The sequence below is a fragment of the Littorina saxatilis genome, linkage group LG17, assembly GCF_037325665.1.
Source record: "Littorina saxatilis isolate snail1 linkage group LG17, US_GU_Lsax_2.0, whole genome shotgun sequence".
Lineage (NCBI taxonomy): Eukaryota > Metazoa > Mollusca > Gastropoda > Littorinimorpha > Littorinidae > Littorina > Littorina saxatilis.
The window spans coordinates 66930924-66946777 of NC_090261.1; the positions used below are offsets into that span (position 1 = coordinate 66930924).

General features: G+C 43.8%; 2 protein-coding genes across 4 annotated transcripts in view; one reads left to right on the plus strand and one right to left on the minus strand.

The window, feature by feature from the left end:
- The window catches only part of LOC138952270 (tryptophan--tRNA ligase, cytoplasmic-like), a 306357-nt gene that overhangs the window by 53898 nt on the left and 236605 nt on the right, over positions 1-15854 (plus strand). The gene's annotated exons all lie outside the window — the stretch shown is intronic.
- On the minus strand, positions 1538-12241 carry LOC138952238 (leucine-rich repeat-containing protein 74A-like). 3 transcript variants are annotated; one of them, XM_070323858.1, is made up of 11 exons: positions 11729-11874; positions 9432-10425; positions 8038-8219; positions 7485-7592; positions 6798-6891; positions 6125-6174; positions 5815-5902; positions 4246-4331; positions 3652-3846; positions 2979-3074; positions 1538-2480 (listed from the first exon to the last, which is right to left on the minus strand). In XM_070323858.1, the coding sequence occupies exons 2-11, from the start codon at positions 9688-9690 to the stop codon at positions 2208-2210; spliced, it is 1431 nt and encodes a 476-aa protein (XP_070179959.1). In that variant the 5' UTR covers positions 9691-10425; positions 11729-11874; the 3' UTR covers positions 1538-2207. The 3 variants fall into 3 exon arrangements, with proteins under 3 accessions (XP_070179959.1, XP_070179960.1, XP_070179961.1); XM_070323859.1 differs by lacking the exons at positions 9432-10425; positions 11729-11874 and adding an exon at positions 12130-12241; XM_070323860.1 differs by lacking the exon at positions 9432-10425 and having other exon boundaries at positions 11729-11860.

Sequence of the window (15854 nt, forward strand, 5' to 3'; positions counted from 1 at the left end):
GAGGATGCACAGTTCTGTATGTTCCTCTCAGTATTCCACCCCCTCGGTTTTCAGTTGTAAATATTATGCTTAGTGATCGAATATGGAAGTTACGTTGGGTCAAAGGTCACAGAAGATTTGCGTCGTGCAGCGAAGGAAAGAATCGCGATCTTGTTTTCGACTCATTGCCTCTTTGTTTTTTTTTATTATACCTGTCATTCTGCTTGCTTGGCTTTGTTAGATGTTTTCATATCTTGTTGCTGTGTTCTTTGCTTTTGTTATTATTTCTTATTTGCGCTTCGTTTATTGATACAACGTCTTGTGCACGGGTCAAAATGTGTGGGTCAGGGGTCAATTGGTTTGACTTGAACTTGACGTTCGTGTTTCTCCGAACGTCCTTGTATCGAAATACAGATACACGCACTCCATGACCTTGTAAAAGACAAAACATAACGCTAGGTTTCATTTGTTTGTGATGAATTTATGATCTTTCATGAAGCAGTTTTGTTTTTTGTTTACTTTTGCCAGTTTGCCAGTTCCTTTTTGGAACTTCGCAAAGCAGTGTCGTGTCGTCTGTTTAGGTCTGGGGAAACGCCAATGAAAAGAGCCGAAGAATCCCCGAGCGTTTCTGTTGGGTTTGCTTTTGATTATCCATGTATAACCTGCTTCCTGCAACTATGGTAACCGGGGATTTATTGCATGGGGAACATGAGATTTATTTCCCAGGTGTTTGTGAATAAAAACTCGTGAAAATGATGACAAAGATGTATATATACCAAATAAAGCTTTTTAATTCAATCACCTGTCGACTGTTCACTTGCAAGAGTTTTCCTGTTTTCTGTCAGTATATGTAAGTCACAATTTAGACATTTCCCTGTGTGTGTTAATACTTGGTAAAACGATTTGCAGCTGCCGTTAAATCGTTGAAAAATATTGGTAAAGTCGGGAAAAAATTATCTCGGTAATGTCCATGTGTGTGTGCGTTTCGATCTAAAACCCAAAATAAAACTTATTGAAAGATATGGTCGCCACAGTGCGATTACAACTTTTGTTAACGGTCAAAATGACGTCATCAAGGACATTTATTAAAATAAAAATCACAGACACAAAACCCCATGAAAAAAACCCTGACATCAACAACAGGCGTTGGGATATTTATTGGAGAAATTCACATGCACCTTTTTTTTTCTCTCATAATCATATCTCAAGTAGTTGAATGGGATTCGCTCTACACACACAGGCAGACAGATGTATACACACACCCTCGGGTCCCTCTCGATCTAAGTCTAGTGGAACACATTCAGTCAAAAATTGACTGAATTAAAAAACTTTCCTGTCGTTTCAGTTTCCCCTCATTGTTCAACTCGGCTTTCGTGCTTGGTACAAAGTCACATTAAACAAGGTGTTGCTTGTTGACTTGCACATTATTGGGGTTCCTCTACCTGCCCCATCTTCACAAATACACAATATGCCGGACAGAATGTCTACACACCTCGTCACGCACAAATAAACATTACGAAACACACTCACACACACACACACACACACACACACACACCAAACATCGGCAGCAACGCTCATCGTTGACCCCCATCTTCCCCAAACCCATGGCAACGGCGTCTTCAATAAGGGCTTTAGACGCCAGGTACAGAAAATTCTAGTGCGTTGTTAACCATGAAGAGGCCAACTACTTCTTCGCACACACAGACACAGACACACTTCGAGTACTTTTAGCAGCCTGCTATTGAGTACAGAAGCACAACTTCTACCACAACAGTAATCGTTTTTACCGACGTCTTCATTCAACACCTGTAACGCACCGATGCAGACAAAGGCTGACAAAGAACCCCGTCTTTTTGTTAAAAACCTACTTGCTATTGCATTCGAGTTTTCTCTTCTGTACACATATGATCTTCAAAGATGTAGCCACACTTTACACATTCTCTTCTTCACCTGTGCCACTTTACCTTGAACATGACTCCAGAGCTAACGAAAGTGACTGTGTATCAGTATCCGCGTGTGATTTTTTTTTTATCAGAGTAGATGCTGCAAGTTTCAGTGTTTGCACTTAGTCGCAATGAAACAGGACTGAACGTCTGCAGCACGTGATCCGCAAGTGACGATTATTAAGATTCTGTGAATGTGACACTGAATACAACTTGTCGACCCAAAGCAAATTTTGTATATTTCGTTTTCAAATTTGGCCTTGCGCATTATTGAATCATGAGTCATTTTCGTTTCGTTTTCTTGGCGTTAATTTTCTTAGAACCATCTTTCTTGGAACTCTTTTTCGTTTCTTTCTCATCTTCTTCCTCTTCGTTGTCTTTGTTAGCCTGAGTGTCCAGTTCTGGGTGCGCCGTCCTGAAATCTTCGGCAAACTTTTTCTCCAGCTCGTCCATAGGAAGTACATAGCGGGAGATTGTGCCGTGCTTCAGCGTCAGGGGTCGCGACTGCGCATGATCCCTGACCTCTTTGATCAGAATGTCGAATACGTTGATGTTCTGAAAGATCAGAAAGCAATAATGAGTTTGGCGTATAAGGTTGTAATGTAATATTTAATATATGCCGTCATGCGGCATACGTGTCCCGGTAGCATATCTAAGCAGCAGCAGCAGCACCTTTTTTCTCTGACATGCCTATTTCGGTTTGTTATACACACACGCATTGCCGGTTAGTCACATCTATTACAAAAAAACACAAACAAAAACACACAACCCAAAACACACACACACACACATACACACACACACACACACGCACGCACACACACACACACCGCACATGCACACACACACACACACCGCACACACACACACACACACACACACACACACACACACACACACACACACACACACAGCACCTGCACGCACACCACATGCAAACACACACATGCGCACATACTGTTGCACACAAACACACACTCACACACACACACACACAAACACACACACACAGACACACACACACACACACACACACTCAGTGCACGTGCTTACCGTGAGATCCAGCACAGTGACGGCACACTCCTCTGACCTCAGGATGGCCTCCCCCACAGCCTGGGCCCCCAGCCCCGTGGCCAGGTTGTCTCCCAGCTGGAACACAAAACACCCATCAGTCTCCAGGGTTACCGACAATGGGGTCAAGGTGGGGTGTGTTCAAACTGAAGTTCAGCCCCCCCCCCCCCCTCCTGCCCGTCAGAATCGAAGGGTAGCATTTGGAACATGATGCGCACGGGAAAGTGATGTTTCACGTCCAGAAAATAGTGTTAAAACGAAGACATTTTGAATTCGAAGAATGTCATTATCATAAAGCACAGTGATTACTATGAAATATGCGAATTTTGGAAGTAACTTAACTTAAATGCCAAAAAACACCAATCGTTATTGGCGATCGCAATATGTGATGTCAGTTAAATATGAGCAGAGAACCATTACTTTAATACCGGGGTATCTGTGTGATTCTTTTACTCGCTTTCTGCTGATGTCGAGGGTTTATTTACATTCCGCTCATAGGAAATATCTTGAAAACGAACACCAGTCATTCGTGCACTACGTGTGATTATTCATGGTGCCAAGAGACTGATTTGAGAACAACTCTCGTTCTTCCCTGTCTTGTCTTCTAACCGCTTATTTCCCTTTGTTACGTAATCTCGTTTGCGCCGAGACTAACCTTGAGGACAGTGAGCGTGTCGTTGTTCTTGATGGTCTTGGCGAGCGCCAGCATGCCCTTGTTGGTCACCCTGTTGCCGGACAGGTCAAGCTCCAGCAGTGACCGGTTAGTGACCAGCGCTGTGGCCGCTGCCTCGCAACCCTCGTCCCCCACCCCGTTCCGGCTCACCGCTAGCCGCTTCAACCTCGGGTTGTCCTGCACATACATCACCATGTTTTTGTGAATCTTGTTCTTAAAGGGAAATCTAGCCCCAAATTACATGTGGATTTTTTTTGAAGGTTCACATTGCCGACAAAAACTGTTTGGAATCGGTATTTTAATTGATTCTCATATCATTCTTGAAAATTATGATTTTGGTGCCGCCATCTTGGAAGTACGGGTGTTGACACTTTTTGCACTCACCAACATGAAACTCAAAACAAGCAAACAATCAAAAACTAAACAACCTCCCCCCACACACACAGACAAATAAGTCAAAAACAAAGGAGAAATAAACAAAAGACGCCTTTCATACACACAGAGTATCACCACGACCAATGCGCCAAGAAATATCGCACGTGACAAATGAAAGCAAGCAGTGACAGTGACACTGACCTTGAGGCCGTTGATCAAGGCCACGCCACCCTTGGGTCTGATCTGGTTCCAGCTTAGATCCAACACCTCAAGCTGTTCGTTGAGAGCTATGCAAACACAACATGAAAACGTTTAAATGAACCAGAATCGAATTAAGTTCAAGAAATTGAATAAACGTACTATCCATACATTCACGAACACGCTTGTCACGACTAAACCACTGCTGGAACTGTGTTATCTTAATAATGACTCAGCATAACCGTCAACAGTCAAACAGACAGGCCAGACACGCTTGTCACGACCAAACCACTGCTGGAACTGTGTTACCTTAATAATGACTCAGCATAACCGTCAACAGTCAAACAGACAGGCCAGACACGCTTGTCACGACCAAACCACTGCTGGAACTGTCTTACCTTAATAATGACTCAGCATAACCGTCAACAGTCATAGGCCAGACACGCTTGTCACGACCAAACCACTGCTGGAACTGTCTTACCTTTATAATGACTCAGCATAACCGTCAACAGTCATAGGCCAGACACGCTTGTCACGACCAAACCACTGCTGGAACTGTCTTACCTTAATAATGACTCAGCATAACCGTCAACAGTCAAACAGACAGGCCAGACAGGCGACCGAGACGCAGGGAGATAAGCAGACGGACAAGCAGACATACGCTCTAGCATCCAACCCACAACTTACGAACTAGAGGCGGCATTGCTATCAGATCGTTGTCTTTGCTTAAAGGTGGTCGTCTACATTTTTGCTTTTTTTTTTAATAATCTTATGGTTAGATTTCGATATAAAATTATGTCAAATGATGAATGAACCATGGGGAAAAAAAGTTATAGAAAAAAAATATATGTAATTTTGTTTTTGGGGGGGTAGCGTGACTCACGCTTCCAATATTTTGTTTGCTGTTTGCTGAGAACATGTGCTTTGCCTAAAAATACTGACCAATCAAATTCATGTCACTATGCTTATAGCCACGCCCAAACAAGTGCAGCAACAGTTTGACACTAGTCTGGAGTGCTGTCCAAGCTTTTTTTTTAAACGCACGAAATGCACGGGATTTGAGAGGAGTTTTGCGCTTGGCATTTTCCAAATAAGGATATCCTACTATGAGTACTACGCTGGAATGCTACAATCAATTTTCAAACGGCTACACTGGCTTCGTCTTTCCTGATCGAAAGGGGGTGTATTGTTGATATTTGTAGATAATAGACTCTGCATTTTAATGGTCAAATGGCGATTTCGGTATAAAAATGTAGACAAGGATCTTTAAAGCCTGTTATTAACTGGGCCATGTCGACTACGCAAAGTATACTTGACGAAGCTGGCCGCACAGAGCTTCAGCAAGTCTTCAGGTGCGTGAGACGAGGAGGGGCGATAGGAAAAACAAAATTGTAATTTAGTAAAGAAGGAGAAAGAACAAAAGAAGTTCAGAAAATAGTCGACCCTACTCGCGTGAAGTAGCCATATATATAGAACACACATGATATAGTGTGCTCTCTATCGAGCATTTTTAGAGTATAGTCTTACCATAGACCTATATTAGATATATTAAATATAGGTCCCTGGTCTTACCTAGAACTTCTCCAAACTGCATAGCGGCGCCGTCCTCCAGTCTGTTGCGTGAGAGATCCAAGTCTTTGAGGGGCTTCTTTTCTGGGGACTGGCGGAAAAAAATGGTCCTCGTCACATTTATACCACTTGAACGGCCTTTATATCTTACAAGCGATAGTACACACATATAAACTACTACATAGTAAGAATATCAAGGGGCTTTGAAATCTCAGTACACAATAATAATATAAGTCTTTCTGAAAATAAACATAGGCTAAGCTAGCTGAACTGGGTAATTGATAAGAAGAAAAGTACAAGTAAACTGACTTACCAGCGCGACTTGTGAAAAGTGAACAGCGTCTGAATCTGTGAAATTATTTCCTGCAACACAATACATCAGTGTACAGTCACAAACACACGGATTAATGGTGCATGCACGCCTCTCTGTTTCATTTGTTTAATCGTCGGCCTGTATCTATATCTACTATCTCCCCCCTCCCCCTCCCCCCGCCCACCGTCCGTGCCGTCTCCTCGTGTTTGGATGCGTGTCTGTGTGTGTGTGTGTTTGTGTGTGTTTGTGTGTGTTTGTGTGTGTGTGTCTTTGTGTGTGTGTGTGTGTGTGTGTGTGTGTGTGTTTGTGTGTGCGTGTGTTTGTGTGTGTGTGTGTGTGTGTGTGTGTTTGTGTGTGCGTGTGTTTGTATGTGTGTGTGTGTGTGTGTTTGTGTGTGCGTGTGTTTGTGTGTGTGTGTGTGTGTGTGTGTGTGTGTGTGTGTGCGTGCGTGCGTGCGTGCGTGGATGCGTGTGTGTGTATGTGAGTGTGTTTGTGTGTGTACGTGCGAAAGTGCGTGTGTGTGTGTGTGTGTGTGTGTATGCAACACGGTCTACACCTGTATCAGTCCCTCCCTTCTCTTCCCTTTCCCCTCCCCCCCCTCTCGCGCTCCCTCACTCCCACCCCCCCACCCTACCACGATGACTGCGATGATTGACCAAACAGGCAAACTGACCGGCCAGGGAGACAGCCTCCAGTGAGATGTTGACCATTAGTATCTTTTCCATGATGGCCGCTCCCTCGCTGCCCAGATCGTTGTCGTTCAGGTTCTGTCACATCATCATCATCATCATCATCATCATCATCATCATCATCATCATCATCATCATCATCATCATCATCGTCGTCGTCGTCGTCATCGTCGTCGACGGTCATCATCATCATCATCTTTGACGTCGACTGTGACGTTGTGACGGTCAACAGACAGGCTTCACTATACAGGCTTCGCTGGTTTCTACTTGCAAAACCTAAATCACTGAATAGCATGGAAGATCTAAACTCTGAATGACTACCCACAACCATCACACAGGGTGGAGAAAAATGGAGAGGTAACTTAATAGACCTTCAAAAACTGCTACGGGTACGCAAAGGTTCCCAAGTGTGTTCAAAGAGACAGCAGCAGCCAGACTCAATCACAAACAGAACTCTACAAATGACAGGTGTTTGGCCGGCGACGAAGAAGAAACGTCGATCTACTATGAATAGCCCGCGCTCTTCGCCGGCAGACAACTCGGGAGGGTCTGCTGTGAAGGGAGACGACTGCACGTGTCACCCTGTCAGATATGTGGTGCATTTGCCTCTGTATACTAGGAAGAACATTACCAGACACAAAACAAAGTGGTAACATTAAACATAGACTGACCAGGTGTGTGATGGAACAGCTGTCCTGTATACACGGCGCCAGGTACCTGAGGCCCTCAGCACCGATCGCGTTCCCCTGTAGATTGAGGGTTGTCACCGTCATGTCGAGCTGTAACACAACACACAGGTTAGGCGATAATCTCTGTAACACAACACACAGGTTAGGCGATAATCTCTGTCTGATAGACAGAGGGCAGTAAGCGCTCTAAATGCTTACGACATGTGTAATAGAGTAAGTGAGAGTTAAGCGTATATGTTATAATCTCCGTCGTTCATCATCCAGAGTCAACCTTTTAATCTCCTTTTCATTTCCCCGACTCACGTGGAAGCATAACACCCAAACAAACAGTTTGGTCAATGCATACATAACATAGCTGGGCGCGGTCTGGTTGTCGGTGACCAATGTAGGCCCAGTACCGCCTGTACTTGTGTGCGTCTTCAAATACGGTCAGGCTGTCTTTGGAAGTCCAGGTGAGTTTAATGTAAGAAGCCGGTCTTTCTGAGGGGTAGGGTGGTGGGGGTGGTGGGGGCTATATCATCTATACAACACTTACTGTTAGGGGGACAGACAAGGCCAGGGCGCCAGTGGGACCCAGACAGTAGTTTCCGATGTTGAGGACGGGGGAGGTGGGGTTCCTGACGTAGGCCCCCACGGGACACACGTTGAGCTTGGCGCACTTCCGCTGGTACAGCGCCACCTGGATCTCTCGCTCATCCAGCTTCTCCTTCGGGTCGTCTGCAACATGCAAGGAAAGATCACACTGAAGGTGTTTTGAATACAGACTCTAAAGATCTTAGGTAAATCTCAAACCTTGTTCAATTGCCGCTCCAGCTTCTGTTTGGGGTCGTATGCAACGTGTAAGAAAATAACACAGTGAAGAAGTTTTGAATACAGAGGGTACGAGACCTGTTGCACTGAAAACCTTGATCTAATGCCGCTCCGACTTCTGGCCGAAGGCAACATGTCAGAAAACAACAGAATGAAGGTGATTTGAACATAGACTGTGCAAGACCTTCGGTACATCTCAAACCTCGATCTATTGCCGCTCCAGCGTCTGCCCTTGTTTGCCTGCACCACGTAAAATAATTACACACTGAATGTGTGTGAATTCAGAATGTACAAGACCTGGCTCACTGGAGCTCCCTTCGGTACATATAAGACCTTGAACGTATGCCGCCACAGCTTCTGTTCGGATCATCTGCAATACGTAAGAAAATAAACAGACAGAATGTGTTTTGAACACAGAATGTACAAGACCTTCGGTACACATAAGACCTTGAACGTATGCCGCCACAGCTTCTGTTCGGATCATCTGTAATACGTAAGGAAATAAACAGACAGAATGTGTTTTGAACACAGAATGTACAAGACCTTAGGTACTTCTCAAACAACTATCTATTGATAATAATGATAATTAGGACTATTATATGGCGCTAATCCTAAAATAGCTATGAGCGACTATTCCCGCTCCTTTTTCTCATTCGGGTCGTCTGAAATACGTCAGAAAACAACACATTGAATGTGATTTGAACACAGAATGTACCAGACCTTCGGTACATTTCAAACCTTGATCTATGCCCGTTCAAGCTTCTGTTTGGGCTTGTCTGCAAGACGTAACGAAACAACACACAAGGTGTTTTGAATACAGAATATACAAGACCTGTATCACTTTGTTTAGGTGATCTGGAAATCACACATGTATGCGGGACCAATATTTCAATACGGTACATCTCTACCTTGATCCATTTCACAGAATGTATTGTGAACCTCTTGCGCACACCTCGGTCTGGAGTCCAACGTAAGTCCAATTGCTTAAATACATATGGAGTTTACTTTCGTGTTACACATTAACATACTGGTGGGTTTTTATTTTTTTTATTTTTTATTTTTTTGTTGTCTTTTAGCAATCGGATTATGCTTATTTGAGATGGGAAAGCAAACCCGTACCGTCATACAGACAATCCTCGTTGAAGGTGGGTACTCTCCCGTAGTTGCCGTAGACCCTGGGCAGGTGTGAATTATACACTGTGGCCAGCCCTGACTTCCTGGCGGGGCCACAACCCCCTGGCTTCCTGCCCCTCCCGTTCTCATCTCCCCTATTCTCCCCGTCCTCCTCCTCGGCGATGTCGTGGTACTGGGGAGTTCTTGGGGGACTGCGAGTGAGGTGTGATTTGCTGAAGGAGTATTTTTGTTTCCAGGTTGCCATGACGAACACTGCTCACGTTTCACACACTGATACGGGTTAGGTTTCGTCCTGGACGTCAGTCAACTGATCAGTGTGACAGCAGGTCTGTGTTTCACGGGCGCGTTTCCAAATGACTGATTAATGAGTGTAGTTATGCAGCGACACAATCAAGTTCTTTCTGTAAACTGTCACCTTGTGTGTCACAACAAAAGTTTTCTTGTGTGTTTGCTCTTCTGCTGCACGGAGATCAAAATTATTGTAACGGCTGTCTGTTCTCCGACCTCTCCTTTTCTAACCTCCGCAATTTTTGTCTTGTTATGTGGGCTTACGTGCTTATTTATTAATTCATTTACTTTTTTACTTGTGAAGTTCAAAGTGTTTTACGGCAACAAACGAATTGATTAATTTTGTCCTAAATCGGGCTGAGTAAAAAAAAGAGAAAAAAACCTCAACTTTAGTTAAGACTCAGCGTTAGAAGCACTAAAAGCCAACAAAGGTGAAACAAACCAGTGAAGCACGTGTCCGTTTCAACTGTAACGAGTGTATTGGAGCGACACAGTGTCAAGGCAGCGATCAGCTGTCCAGATCATGTTCACCTGGCCATTGTCTTCTGGCGAGTAGAGTCGCTGCGTATCAGGTAGGCCGGCCCCTGTCACGCTCTTAACAAGCGTATCTCTCGCCTTGATCAGTCTTCAGGCACTATGAATATTGAAGCCAGGGTCCTAGCAAACACGCACTGAGTTGTGCAGACTTCTTCTGAACGAATAAAAACAACACAAAACAATTTCTTCAGGTTTCTAGCAAACACGCAAACAAATGTGGTTTTTTTTAGTTCCGAACGAATAAAAACATTGCAAAATATTGTCTCCAAGCTCCAGAAAACAATCACTGAGTCGCGCAGATTGTGTTTCTCTCTTTGCGAATGAAAACAACACAGAATAGTAAGTCCAGAGTTTGAAAAAAGAAACCAGGATCAATTTATGCCAATAAAAGCGTATAGCATCACAAAAGAATCTCTGTAAAATCCTTTTAACAGATCAACTGCTGAGTTCGCCGAGTGTAGATTCGCTTCCTTTGATGTATTGAAAACAGTTAAACCTGTTTTGGGGCGGAAGCGCATCAAAAACACCAGGGGAAAAAATCGAACATGAAGCCACCAGTACAAACACAATAAGATTGAAGAGAAAGGTAGACCAGTGAGGTAAAAACAACAGAAGAGCACGCGAAATCTGCAATATATCCACCAACGTTGACTGTGGTGGCAGCACAATATCGTCCTTCGAAGACAAAAACGTGTCGTAATCAGCGGCTAATTCCAGAAGAATGTCAAGTTTTTAACCAGTCGTGCAAAATCTAATTATAGTCTACAATCATTATAGCTCAACACCATCCTGAACTCAGGTCAAAATGAGTTCGGCTCAATCTCTCCCTGACCGGACGCTACAGTCCTACGCGAATCTATCAAAACAAAAATACAGAGTTATCTCCCATATGGTTTTCGCGAGCACTGATCTAAATTTGAGATCAGTGTTCGCGAGACAAAAATGATTGCAGATTGGCCGACTTCGACAGTGATCTCCGTTCTGTTCTTCACAGTTATGATAAAGACATCGTTCTAAGGTCAAAACAAGTCGAAATTTTGGGACTGCTGCCGGAAGGAGACCGTAATATATGGTTATATCACTGTCAACTGGTTACAGAAAAAATCGTCTGCTCCAGTGAGCGGCGAAACCAAACGGTGGATTATCACGTGACACTTTTGCCATATTTAGAGTTGTTTGCACAGTAAATACAGCCGCGAAAAATAGCTCGCTTGAAACTGTCTTACATATCAATTCCTTTGTAATTTAAAAATTACAAAACACCATGAAAAATCATTATCAACGATCGCGAATTTGCTTATATCAATAATACATTACAAAAAGCTCTACATATGTAAAAATATCGGTTTACTCAAGGCATCCTGTCAGGGAGAGAATGAGCTGAACTCATTTTGACCTGAGTTGAGGATGAGCTCAACACTTGTTAGGACACACGGACACACGTGCCAATCTCACACCTAGTCTCATTTAGAACACTTGTCTCTCGTGACGCCACATGCTAATTGCTTGTTACTTATTCCTGCACTCTCCCCGGTGTCACGGCGTGAACACGTCTGTGACTTATCAAACTCCAGAGTCAAGTGGCTCTTCACTTCAACAACCCCCAGAGTCAAAATCGGAACCAAACGATTTCCAACATTCACTCGAGCTTCTTTCGAGAGGTTTAAAGCAACGCGTCAAAAGTACAACCGTGATTTCCATTTTACTTTTAGACTTTCCACAAAAGCTTTTCAACTCGACCAACAGCGACACTTCCCCAGTGTAATAGCTTTGACAAGTTTCAACCCCATTCAAGTGAGTGAAGGAGCACTCCACACAGAATGCGATTGATCAGAAATGAGTTGCTGTATACACCTACCTTGTTCCTCCATTCTCTGGGCCTCACAATCGATTCCAGCCGTTCAAAGCGAGGTCTATAGTCATGCTGGATGGCCGTGGTATAATGCCGTGGTTCAATACACGCTATCTTTATGCAATCACAGCTAACACGGCGACCTAATGACAAGACATATTGATTTGAAGATTTGTCCAGGCACAAAACGCTCGCTCGCAGCTCAGGAAAATTTATGTTCGTGAAATGGTACGACACAACAACATTTTGTTCGGTGTTTACGATCGAGTTAGGCTTTATTGTCAGTAATGTTTGGTTGTTTATGCGTGCGTGGGTTTTACGAAGTCTTGCACTTTTGGAGATCACTGATCGGCGCGACATTCTTAGCATGAGAATGAGTACATGTCAAGCAACGTATTTGCGTCAATACCAGCAAGATTTTCTTTATTCATCTGTGGACAAATAGATCACTGGGTCACTTCGATCTTTGTACAGCAAACACACATACTCGACAATCTGATTTTGATCCCATTTTAATATTCAATCCACTAAATAAAACTCCCAAACTCACCTCTCTCCCAGACTGAAGAACAAAAATACGGTGAAAGATATGAGAATGTGAACCGCAAAGAAAATCGAGAACAGTGTATAGAAACTTTATACATGCAATGCGTGCGTGCGTGCGTGTATGTGTGTGTGTGTGTGTGTGTGCGTGCGCGTGCGTGCGAGTGTGTGTGTGTTTGAGTGTGTGGCATGTGACTTTTTGCTTCTCTCAAGAGGTAATGAGAGAAGCAAAAAGTCACATGTCCCACACAGTCGCTAAAGCCAAGAGAGATTATTGGGAACAGTTTGTAAAGGATGAAGTAAATAACCCAGAGGATACTGGAAAAATTTGGAAAAAGATAACTAAAATCAAACACAGGTATAAACTCCCGGAAAAACCTTTGATAGTTGACAATAAACTCACCACAAACAACCTTGAAAAGGCTGAGCTTTTGGCAGCAACTTTTGCCAGGGCCAGTCAGACCGAACACCTTGAAGCAGACAGACGGGAATACAGAGAAGAACACCAAAAGACTTACACTCACCCAGCTGAAGATAACACCCTACCAATAAACCATCCTCTAACCAAAAAGGAGCTAAAGAAAGCAATAAAAAGCATAAAGACAGGAAACAAGTCCACTGGCAAAGATCCAATTTCATATAAAATGATACAACATTTCCCTGACTGCCTCCTTGACATACTGCTTAAGTTTTTCCAATCCTGTTATGAAAGCAACACAATTCCCAAGGCGTGGAAAGAAGCGCTGGTGATAACAATTCCAAAAGACGGAAAACCAAAGCAGTTAGCATCTAGTTACAGGCCCATATCTCTCACGCCCCATATTGGCAAAATCTATGAACGAATCATCAAGAATAGGCTGGAACACTACTTAGAGAAACATGGCATCATCCCCACGTGCCAGGCCGGCTTCAGAAAGTCCAGGTCCTGTACAGATAACATTGTTAAACTAGCTGCCCACATTAAAAAAACTCGAGCAAGAAACAAAACCATGTTTGCCACCTTCTTTGACATTAAACGCGCCTACGATTCGGTCTGGCACACCAAACTATTGGAAAAACTGAAAAACATTGGTATATCAGGAAGACTGTACAATTTCGTGAAGGAATTTATCAACGAAAGGACGTTAGAAGTCCGAGTAGGCAGAGATGTATCCACAGCACACAAAGTTAACATGGGAGTCCCTCAGGGCAGTGTCATAGCCCCGACATTGTTCAGCATCATGCTATATGACATCCACAGAGCCGGGACGAATGGAACAGTGATTTCACTGTATGCAGACGACCTGGCTCTGTGGTCAAATCACAAACCAAGGGAAACTCAACACAAAACTAACTTAAAGAGATATCAAAACGCAGTAGACAAAATAATCCATTATTTGCACACAAACGGCTTTGAAATCGCCGCCGAAAAGACAACATTCATGGTTGTCACCAGAAAGAAGCTACACGAAAAATCCACAATTATCGTCAACAATACACCCCTGGAGTCTAAAAAACAAGTCAAATTCCTTGGCGTTACCTTCACCCCGAACCTAACTTGGGGACCACACATCAAAAACCTTGTCGGCAAAGCCAAGAAAGCACTAAGTCTCCTCAAAGTATTAAAACGAGAGACCTGGGCCTCAAATAAAGACAGCCTGCTTCACGTTACGAAAGCCATTATAAGATCCCGTTTAACATATGGTCAAGAAGCATTTTTTGCTGCATCAAAATCGAATCTAAAACTATTGGAAAGAGCCGAAATGGCTGCCCTCAAAATCATCTTTGATCTCCCAAAACACTCCATAAACAAACTAGTGTATCAAGAGGCTGGCTGGCTGCCCCTCGATGAAGAAAGAAGGCTGAAGTCGGCCCAGTATGTATCAAGAGCCAGTACAGTTGATAATGCTGTGAACGAAGAGCTCACTGCTGAGTTCGACACGATAACCTCGGCCCCTTACCAAAACCTAAAAAGAAAAACACCCACAATATACGAAGCAACAATCCCACTAGCAGACTATGTTCAACCGATATTACAAGAAAGTGGGGTGAACCCAGGTAGGATGGCCCAAATTCCCATTAACCCCTTCCCCTTTTGGTTCATGGAGTCCCCCATTATCATCCCTGATCATGATCTGGGTATAACAAAGAAAGATAACCCTGTGCTTGTCTCATCAATAGTAAGAGAAATAATCTCAAACAGTTACAAAGATCACCTACAAATATTTACTGACGGCTCAAAACAAAATGATGGCCAAGCTGGCTGTGCTTTTGTCATCCCTGACCTCAAAATAACTAAAAAATTCAAACTCAACCAGGATGTGTCCATTTTCACTGCAGAAATGTACGCCATCTTAAGAGCATGCCACTATATCAATGACCTCCCTCAACCCCCAACAAGAGTCGCGATCCTCTCCGACTCAAAATCAGCTCTGACTGCTCTCCAAAATGGTTCCAGAAACCGGGAAGAGCTTCAGACGGAAATATTGTTCCTCTGTCACCAGATCATTGCCTCTGGAACAGAATTGACCCTTATGTACATCCCCTCACACACGGGGATCAGAGGCAATGATATGGCTGACAGAGCAGCAAAAGAATCTGTCACAGATCAAGCAGAATTTCATGACCTCAAATTAACAAAGACGGAAGCAAAACACAAAATGGCTAAAGTTGCCTGGCGTCACTGGGAAACAGAATTAAAAACAGAAGGCGATGCCCATGGTTGGCTTATTCTGCCCCGACAAACAAAACAAAACAGGCCTACACTCCCCACCCCCCTCCTTAAAATACTTCGCAGAATTCGCACGGATGGATGCGCTCACAAGTTCTTTCCCCGTCTCTGTGAATGTGGAAAGCTGATATCTTTTTTACACCTCTTTGACCGCTGCCAATCACTCCAACAAGATTTCCGCAACCTACACACCCTTGTCAACGAACACAAACTGAAACCCCATGAGTTTTTAGATAAACATTGCACGCTTCAATGGAAGCCAGCATACACCCTGTGTCTCTCAATACATAAGGCTGAAATAGGACATCTGTTTTGAAAACTTCATCCCCTCTCCTCCTTCCCACCCCTCAACCCTCTCTACCACCGACCCCCCCCCCCCCCCCCCACGCCCAACAACCAAAGCGCCTACAACACCTATCACATAGCTCTATTCAAACAAGGCTAAATCACATACACCGCCCTCCTACCTGAACTTAAG

What these genes read in the sequence shown, in the direction of transcription:
- LOC138952238 (XM_070323858.1), bottom strand. Translation starts at nt 9,690, where the DNA reads ATGGCAACCTGGAAACAAAAATACTCCTTCAGCAAATCACACCTCACT. An exon ending in GCTGTTCCATCACACACCTG is followed by an intron (nt 6,892 to 7,484) that starts GTCAGTCTATGT and finishes ATGATGTGACAG; the next exon opens with AACCTGAACGACAACGATCT. An exon ending in ACTTTTCACAAGTCGCGCTG is followed by an intron (nt 5,903 to 6,124) that starts GTAAGTCAGTTT and finishes TTTTTCCGCCAG; the next exon opens with TCCCCAGAAAAGAAGCCCCT.